This window comes from Populus alba, chromosome 19, assembly GCF_005239225.2.
Source record: "Populus alba chromosome 19, ASM523922v2, whole genome shotgun sequence".
NCBI lineage: Eukaryota > Viridiplantae > Streptophyta > Magnoliopsida > Malpighiales > Salicaceae > Populus > Populus alba.
In genome coordinates, this window is record NC_133302.1 from 22,116,339 (window position 1) to 22,126,563 (window position 10,225).

The 10,225-nt window shown below is 35.9% G+C and overlaps 1 protein-coding gene across 1 annotated transcript; it reads right to left on the reverse strand.

Moving 5' to 3' along the window:
* Positions 1-3,288: 3,288 nt before the first annotated feature.
* On the reverse strand, positions 3,289-6,537 carry LOC118044209 (uncharacterized). The gene is made up of 2 exons (XM_035052417.2): positions 3,998-6,537; positions 3,289-3,851 (listed from the first exon to the last, which is right to left on the reverse strand). Exons 1-2 carry the CDS (start codon positions 6,504-6,506, stop codon positions 3,454-3,456), a joined length of 2,907 nt encoding a protein of 968 aa, XP_034908308.1. The 5' UTR covers positions 6,507-6,537; the 3' UTR covers positions 3,289-3,453.
* Positions 6,538-10,225: the final 3,688 nt, after the last annotated feature.

A 10,225-nucleotide genomic window follows, 5' to 3' on the forward strand; every position in this document is an offset into this window, starting at 1 on the left:
GACCCTCTGTTTCCTCAGCCACCATTGTTCCTTAGCCTCTATTCATTATCCTTATTAAGATCGTGAGATCAAATGACACAATGTTTATTGACAAGTGCTCAATCATGTGCCCTCACAAAGTTTTCACCCATAAATGTGTTGAAATCATGGATTTTCCACTGATATGTACATTGTTTTCAAGAACAATGTACATCATACACCCACAGCTTATTTAGGAAGAAATGATACAAGAACAACAAGCAAAAATGACGCGAACAGCGATCTTCCCCCTCCATTTTTCAACTTTTCTCAGCTTCTCTGTAGCTACCAATCTCATGGACTGGACCTTCATGATCTAGTTGTCCTCTCAACTAGTCACTCAATTGGACTTGCTCGGTGAGTCGCTTTCTGCTATCGAATTTACAATGAAACTGATATATACACCAATTTTGCTACCTCTTTGAGCTCATGTTGCCCACGAAGTGGAGGAGACGATGTTAGGAAACCGTTTGATTCAACTACAACAAGTTTCGATACGAAATATTTTGTGGATTTGGTGAATAAAATGGGAAATATGATGTTTCTCATTGGCGATGGAGAGATCAGAATGGATTGCAGAGTGGTGAATCCCTCTTAAAATTTCCACGCATTTGATTTTCGGAGCTGGCAATGGAAAATGTTCACTTCTACATGCTTTCTGTATTGAATTAATCTTTGTTTATGCACGTAAATCCCATTGGCATGAAATGGAAAGGGTAACATTGTTATTTTCTGCAGAACGTCAACAGTAGTTGACATCAACCAAAATGGTTGCAGAAAATGGAGGTTGACGAAGGAGCGACTCACTTAAAGCAGGAGTCTCAACCATGATCAAGAGGTTTAGCTGGTGGTTCTAGCGGCGTTACGGCCAGAAATGGTGGTTGGAGTCGTTCACGGGGAGAAAAGGAAGACTTTTGCAGGAGTGAGAGAAAAGAAGAAACGGTGGCTGTTTTAGGAGCGAGGGAGGTCGGCTGGTGGTTGGGCTAGCTACCTGTGGTGGAGCTGGTGGTGGCTCTGGTTGGTGGCTGGAACGGCAAAGAGAGAGAGGGAGAGAAAAAAATGCAGAAACAGGGGGTAGAGGGGTTGGTTTTGGCCGACTTTCAACCCGATTTTTTTCCTGCTCAAGCCATTAAATCCACCCCTATTTATAAGGTGTGGGAGAGGGTATTCTTGTCTTCAAAAGAGAAAAATTTCAGCTCTTAATTCGGTTGGTAAGGATCCCAAGTCCCAACCATTGGTTCAAAGTAAGCATCATGAACTGTCAAATCTGACAGTTCAAGGTTGCCTTAGTTGGGTATTTTAGACTGGTACCAAGGTTGTTTTGATGATAATATGCCTGAACGGACCATATTCAGGGATAGAGAGATGTCAGGTGACTATTTTGGGCCTATGTTGTCAATTTTTGTGGACATATGAGACATTAAATGTACCTGAAAAGTAGCCACCTAGGCAACATTCTCGAGCAAAATCGGGGAAGACAATGAACAATGACTAGACAGCGTGTCGTCTGGTCCTCTCTCTTTCTCTTGTTTTTTTAAATACAAAAAGGGCATTGTTTTTGGTTAAATAAGGGATTTTTGTCAAACTTTAGTTGAGTCTTTTAGCTTTTGCATTTGTACAATTACACCCCTAATTAGCCCTAAACCTTTGATTTAGTTCAATCTAGCCCTTGCTGAACTTCAATTTAGCTCTTGTTGAACTTTAATTTGAACCTCAAATTTTAGCACTTTTTGCACTTTAGTTCTTGGTCTTGAATTTATGCAATCTAACCCCTAATTGATCATTAAACTTTCAATTTTTTCAATTTCACTTCAGGTTTCAACCAATTAAGCCCCTAGAGTTCAGTGTCTTCTACAAACTAGTCATGAGCTGCAAAAATCTTCAATTTGACCCTAAAACTTTAATTTTCTTGCGATTTTTCCCTTGATTTCAATGAATTAACTTGGTAAAAATTAAATTTGATCGCTTAAAATTACAATCTTCTCAATTGAACTCAAATTGGGATCTCAAACTTAATTTTCATTAGCTAAGGGACCTTGATAAGTGAATCAAATTGTTCAATAAAACTATGAATGCTTTTGTTCTTGACACAATTGAATATGCTATAATTTTAAAACCCGGCTCGGCGGGTCGACTCGAAGCTGGAACCAGGCTAGGTTTAAAAAATTAGTTATGTATATAAAAATAACGACATTACACTTAAAATATTTTTTTATATAAAAAGTTAATTTTTATTATGTACTCTTTCCTTAATTTATCTTTTGGATTATTTTTAATTATCCTCATTGTTTTTAGTTTATATTTTTAATTTTCAATTCCTAATTATTTTATGAAAAAATTGATGTCATTCTTTAAACAGAAAATAAGATGCTGAAATTCAATAAAAAAAGGATACGAAGCTCTATTTCTTTAAACAGTAGAGGTTCTATTTTTTTTTTGTTCTTGATTCAGTATATACTTGACCCAAACCGATTAAACCCATGGATACAACCCAAAGTATTTAGCCCAGATTGATAAAGCTATAGCCCGATATTCTTCAAAGAGAATCCAAGCCCACAGTCCACCACACAACCCACGGCCAATGCTGAATAAACCAAAAGAAAACTAAAGCCAGCCCATTGGCTAGAACCCACATAAGCCTTATCCAAGAAACAAAATGGGCTAAAGCCAGCCCATTGGGGTTGACATGTAGCCTCTATATTTCATGATTTTTTGATTTTTTTTAAAATTAATTTTATTTTTATTTTTTCAGACTTAACATTAGAAATAATATTTAAAAATAAAAAAAAATAATTTTTTGATATATTTATGAATAAAAAATATTTTAAAAAGTAACCATCACCAAACATTTCTAGTTTTTTATTTAAAAAAAAATAAAAATGGAGGAAGGTTTTAGAAGTTAAGGAAAATGAAAAAAAACCAAAGAGAGGGATGAAATAAATATTGTTTTGTTTTCCAATAGTCTCAAATCTAAGACTTTTAAAAGAGAGATTTTTCGATATCAATAGTCTCGAACCAGTGGTTCTTTGAATATATTTTATCACAATCAGTAAATATTTTTTAATATATTTATCAGCTTATTTAGGAAGAAATGATTCAAGAACAAGCAAAAATGACGAATGTATAACGAAGCACATGATCAGGATGGGAAATATGAAGCCACTTACTGGAACTGATGGGGAGATCATAATGAATTGTAGAAAGGACTATATATGGGTTTTAATCTTGCTCTTTCTACATTCAAAACCGAAACAAGGATCATTTCTTAATTAATTAATGTTGTTTCACTTATCTTTCATAACAGGTATTTTTTGACATACTTTAAAATAATAATAAAAAAAAGCCAACCCATGCACATCGTCTACATCAAATTACAAAATTTATTGCTCCAATCTATAGTTGAAGAGAAGAAGTTAAACCCCACAAAAAAACTGGTCAGTCGACCACACTAACTGTATGTGAGAAGAGATCTTCCAAACTTATTGTGCAAAATTCCTTTGGCAGAGAAGGCCACTTAGTTGCAATCTCTGAAGAAATTCTTCCCATTGTAGGTCGGGATTGCGGATTGGGATGCAAGCATGCAAGTGCTATCTTCATGATATGGACAACACCCTCTGCTGCTCCTTTCTTAGGAAGCGAGATGCGTTGGTCAAGCACGTCCTTCAACAATGTCTGTTGAGAAATCGGTGGCGTCGAAGATGACGAGGAAGTTGCTTCTGATGAGAGTGTGGAGATGAGATCGCCCGGGTGCCTTCCCATCATCACTTCCATTGTTACCACTCCGAAGCTATAGACATCACATTTTTCAGTCACTTTCATCGTGTAAGCTAGCTCTGCCAAAAACAAAAAAATGGTTATGTTGTGTTTTTATCACATAGTTGATAGAAATAAAATAGAAAAAAAATTACTTATGTATTTATATTATAAGCTAAAAACATACTATTATAGGAATTTAATGTTGAAGTAAAGCTATACGCACCTGGAGCAGTATATCCAAAAGTACCTGCAAATGAGGTCCAATTGGATGAGTCAGGCATCAACATTCTAGCTATGCCAAAGTCAGAGACATGTGCCTCATATTCCAAATCCAGAAGGACATTATTGCTGGTAATGTCTCGATGAATGATCGGAGGAGAGGAAGAATGGTGAAGATAGGATAAAGCTCCAGCCATTCCTTTCACAACATTTAGCCTTTTCATCCAATCCATCTCTATTGCTTGTTCATCACTAGTTATAATCTTTCTCAAGCTTCCTCTTTCTATGAACTCATAAACCAAAAAAGAATGCTTTGCATGTGAGCAAAATCCATACAGCTTCACGATATTTCGATGTCGAATATTTGCCAACACACAAACTTCCGTTTCAAAAGCTTTAAAATCGGACAACTTGTCTGTTTGTGACTGGTGAAGTTTCTTCACAGCAACCACCCGTTCTGTTGGCATCACTGCTTTATAAACAATTCCATATCCTCCTTCGCCAATACAGTAGTTGGAATTGAATTCCTCGGTAGCTGCAATGATATTCTCATACAATAACTTCCCATCATGGCCCAATATCGTGAATAAGTTTCGATCTTGTTCAATATTCCCTGGATCAGCTTTTCTCTTCCTAGCTCTTTGGCGAAGAATGAATAAAGCTCCAATCACAACAAGCACTAAGAGTAAGCTTCCTAAAAGAGGGAGTACAATCAAAATAACAAGCTTGTTGCTCTTTCTCTTAACAGTTCTGCTGCCTTTTGGAAGATCGCATGGCTTGAGACCACTGGCGTTGCCACATATACCCATATTATCCCTTAATGCCTCAAATGAAGCGTTGTGGAAGGCTTTGATATCGGGAATGGGGCCTTGTAGCTTATTGGATGATATATCCACAACTATCAAGCTTAATAGATCTTTGAAAGTGCGCGGAATCAATCCAGAAAGCATGTTGTGAGAGACATTCAGAGTTTCCAACATTTTCAGTTGCCCAAGTTGCCACGGTATCTCTTGAGCTAAGAAATTGCAACTAAGATCAAGATCCTGAAGAGAACGCAGAAAGCCTATCTCCTGTGGAATGCTATTTGTAAATTTATTATTACTGAGGTTCAGCAATAATAAATTTGAGCACTCCCCAAGTTGTTTTGGAATCGATCCACTTAGATTGTTAGATGCTAAATCAAGGATTTTGAGGGAAGAAAGCATCTTGATGTCTGAGGGGATGGCACCTGAAAGATGATTGTTGCTAAGAGTGAGGTTGTACAAGAGCTTCAACCCCCCTAATTCTTTTGGGATGGTTCCTTCTAAGTGATTTGAGGATAGATCAATCAATTGTAATTGAGTAGCCTTCCCGAGCTCTGCTGGTATCTCCCCAGAAACATTATTGTTCGAGATTTTCAAGCTCGTTATGTTACGACAATCTCCCCATTTCAAAGAAAGCTCGCCATAAAAATTATTGTGACTCAAATCAACATAATCCAAATGTGGATAGATGCCAAAATCCTCAGAAATATTTCCTGTCAATTGATTCTTATCAAGTCTCACTCGGTATAAACTGGTACAGTTTTTCAAGCTTTTCGGGATGGAACCAGAGAAATAGTTGTTGGCAGCGGTAATATTTTCCAATACTCCTCCATGGCATACCTCTTGTGGCAAATGACCCGTGAATTTATTGGCAGACATTTGAAATTGCTTCAAATGGGTGAGATTGTTCATCTCTAGGGGCAATGGGCCATGAAGTTTGTTATTAGCCAAGCTCAATGACACCAGAGATTTAAGTTGTCCTATTTCTGAAGGAACGTGACCAGAGAGTTCATTTTCCCAAAGAAAGAGAATGGATAGGTTTTTCAAATTTCCAATAGAGGAAGGAATCGAACCAGTGAGATTATTCACAGCTAATGAGAGATGGGAAAGAGACGTCAACTTTCCAATTTCGTGTGGAATGGAGCCACTAAAAAGATTTCTACATAAAACTAAAACAGTGATACTTTTCAGGGAGCCTATCTCAGATGGGATATTTCCGGTGAGATCATTATAACATAAGCCCAACTGAGTAAGCTTGGATAGATTACCGATATGTGATGGTAAGGTTCCATGAATTGAATTGTTCGAAAGGTCAAGAACGGAAAGATTGGGGAAGGATGAGAAGTTGAAATCATAAAGCGTACCTCTCAAACCAAAGTGCGGGAAGGTCAGATTGGCGACACTTCCAGAACCGTCGCAAGTGATTCCAATCCAATCCATGCAAGGGCTGATGCCGACCCAAGAAGAAAGGAGAGATTGGCTTTGGTTGTCAAGACTTGCTTTCCATTTGAGAAGAGCCTCAGCTTCTTTGATATTACCTCCAGCAACTTTTGAATTGGCAGCACTAGTAGCCGTACCAAATATCGAAGTTTTAGAGGGAGTGTGATCAGCAAGAACAAAGAAAGAAGAGAAGTAGAACATGTGAAGGAGCACGATGATCAGGACGTGGAGAAAGATTGAGAAGAATGGTTTGTGCTGTAAGGACGTCATGGTGTGTTTTCAAGAGATACAGAATATTAATGGTTTGCTATGGTAGATGGAGATCCGAGGCTGCATGCAGTGGTATTTATAGGAGTGGGTCCTTTTTTTAATTTCATCGAATATTTAAATCTGAGAATTCCAGTTCATCAATAATTTCTTTTCCCATTGGAAATCATAAGATGCGACAAATATTGTAGACATTGACAATGTTGACTTGCTTTTTACATAGAAATTGAAAAGCCATTTCTTAGTTTATTTCTATTTCAAAAATAAATATCATAAATGGAGATATAATAACAGGAGTAGTACCCATTTAAAAAAACTAAATAAAAATAAAAGATAGCATAATTCATGTGTGTGCGATTTAAAAAATGTAGAACATGTCTGATGAGCCTGCACTCTCATGAACTTGATTTGTTGGTGAGCAATAAAGCTTGCTTATTAGTCATTTTATATCTTAAAATCACAATAAGTATTCATCCATCACAACCATAATATCATCATAAATGTAAATTAACTGCTGTTCCTACGGTGCTTGACACTGTTGAAATTTCCAAATCATCTTTCCAAATTATCGTTGGAAAGTCCAGCGTTCACACGCTATCTCTTTTTTTTTTTTTTTTTTTTTTTTAGTTTAACGTAGGTGTCCGGGCCAGCTTGTGCGTACCTCGACTAATCCTACAGGTCCTGAAGTTAACGACCATATAAGCCTTCAGTACCTATCATATGAGCAACCTAGGGCTCGAATCTGAGACCATAGAGAGAGCAAACCTCTTGATCTCAAGTTTTTATCACTTGGCCACCACCTAGATGGTTGTTCACACGCTATCTTACTTAAGGGGCTGAATGGTGTAGACGGGTCAATGGGGATGGAAAAATTGTAACGTTATGGAAAATATCAAGTATAAATATCAACAGAAAAGTCTCTCGGAAAAACTTTTAAATCAATGTTTAGTTGCCGTCTCCCTCCGGTCACTGGGGATGGAAAAATGTTGGATACAACAAGAAGTTGGAAATTCATTGATTAGTTGCCGTCTTCCTACGGTTGATTAAGTTCTCATGCCTTCTCTCTAACTATCAATATCATGGGCTAAAATGCGTTGACTTCTACTCTTATGAATTGTGCCATGTACAAAAATTACTATGGATTCTGTACTAGGAAATTATTCTCTTAAAACTTGTGTCATTCTATCTAGCTAATTATGCTGGTTTCATATTGCCTTGATTGCTTTTGTTTTTGTATAGTAAATTTGCTAAACTCTCAACTCTTTTTGCATTTAACGAGCTTTATTTTGCTTATAAAAAAAATATTTGTTTTTTTAAATAAAAAAATGCCATAAAAGAGAATATTTTCCAAAACTAAATAGAAATAAAATCAATTAAGAAAACAAAAAATTTGCCATAAAAATCCTTTTGCATCACCATGCATATATGCTCTCATCTAATGGAATTGTTTCAAATAAGTTGTTTTTTTTTTTTTTCAAATAAAGAAACATTGAATTGTTTCAGATTTATACTATCTTGGTTTAATTTTTATTAAATAAATAGAAATAGTGAGATTCGAACTAGTAACTACTTGGTCTTTAAAATTTTAATACTATATTAAAAAACCTATTTAATCCAAGAATTTAAATTATTAAGTGAGTTCTTAAATATGATTTATATTAATATAATTATTATAACCTTTAACCTTTCATCTTATAATAAAAGTACAAAGAATTTATAATTATAGCTTACAAAACAAGATGTACATCAATCACAATTATAATATCATCATAAATGTAAATTAACTCCTGTTTCTCTGGTGCTTGACACTGTTTGAAATTTCCAAATCATCTTTGTTTCCCCTTTCCAAATTATTGTCGGAAAGTCCAGCGTTCACACGCTACCTTGCTTAAGGAATATCATTCTTTCCGTTTTATGTTTACTTCAATTTTCTTACTTTAATTTCACCTCTGAATATAAAGTAAATCTTAGGCAAAATTGGTTTTATACTTTCTTTTTGCAAGGAAAAAATCTTATTGGAAGCTTACCAAGGGCAGCCAAGCACCATACAAAAGCTTCAACGTTCGCTGGGCTAGAGACTTCCAAACACATGAATCTATTGACTGTTTTCTCGTAAAATTACTGCGTCCAATAACTTCCTGCATCTCAGTGCTGTTATGAATCCAAACTTATCTATCTTCCAGCTTCGGATTCAACTGAATACTCTCAAGACCTTAATTAGCTGTCTCCTTCAATCTCTGTCCTTTATACAAGTGCTCGGTTTATTTAGGCTGAAATGATTCAAGAACAGGAAGCAAAAATGACGCAAATTAACAATAATCTTCCTCCCCCATTTTTCAACTTCTTACAGCTAATCCTAACTATGAAATTAGGATAATTGTCTATGAAATTTCCGATTCAACAATATTGTGGGCTCTCCCTCCTAATGTGTGCAAGTCCTTTTGTTCACATACTATGTATTCCGTGGAATTCCTGAGCAAGTGTCACGTACGATGAGAAATTATACCATTACAGTTTTTTCCATGAGGTTGGCGAGAATGTTACCGAAGACTCCACGTACGTAAATAGACAACGGAGGGCCAACGTTGTCAAATTCAAGAAGTTGAGAAGTGATCTATGGATCACCCGTAACGACCACGGGAACAAGTAAAACAAGGATGTTTCTGCACTTTAGGTCTTGGCGTTGGCGTAGTGGTGGGAGGGGCTTGTTCCTTTCCACCTCATTGTGCACGCATGTCATCTCCGTGATGCCTTACATGCTCACTGAGTTTGCAGGATGTTCAGTGGGCTGTCGGATTAGTCGTGGTGCACACAAGCTGACCTGGACACCCACGTTAATAAAAATAAAAAAAAAACAAGGATGTTTCTTCAATATAAAATAACTTTCTCAAATATGCTCTTAATTTTGAAATGGTAAGAACAAGAGTTTTTTTATGTTTTTTTATGGCCTTTTACTAGAAATTAACTTTGTCAAATACGGTTGCATATTGATAATAACAAGAGCTGTTTTTCTTTTTGTTGATTTTTCTATAGTTTTGTTTGATCAGCTTAGATAGCATAATGAAAATAACCCTCCATAAATCGCATAAAAAGATTCAAACTAACTTCATTAAATAAACCTAATGAATAAGTGAATTGAATCGTTCAATAAAACTGTAAATGCTCTCGTTCTTGACACAGTTGAGCACGCTAGTCATTTTCTTGCAACAATAAATTTAATTATCGGTGCTCTTATTTTAAAGAACATGTCGTCAAGTGTTAATATCCTTGTTCCCATCATATTATAGTCATAAATCATGTGAATTTTGCATAATTCTACCCCTTTTAATACTCTGTAATCAAGTCTTTAATAACTTGAATAGAGCTATCATAATGGCGTGGACATTTCGGCACCGATATGAATTCACACTTGACAATAACCACACACGCACGCAAAAATACTCGGATTAATCCTCGATTATACATATACCAATTATCAAGTAAACCCCGATATTTTTTTTTCTCGGTCGAATCCTGATTCACAATAACTCCCAATTTGACTATCTCTAGCTAAAATCAAAATAAATATTAACAGAAAATGTAAGGTTCTCTTTAATATGATGTTTTTATCACTGCATGGAACGAGAGCTTCTAGGATTTTAACAGAAAAATATTAACACACGGTAGAGGGACTCGATTGAAAATGTTTTTACTCATTGGGTATCTAATTGAGAAAAAAGCTG

Bases quoted from the DNA above. Each gene is read 5' to 3' on its own strand.
- LOC118044209 (XM_035052417.2), bottom strand. From the start codon at position 6,506: ATGACGTCCTTACAGCACAAACCATTCTTCTCAATCTTTCTCCACGTC. The intron at 3,852-3,997 runs GTGCGTATAGCT...TGTTTTTGGCAG, and splicing joins TTTTGGATATACTGCTCCAG to AGCTAGCTTACACGATGAAA.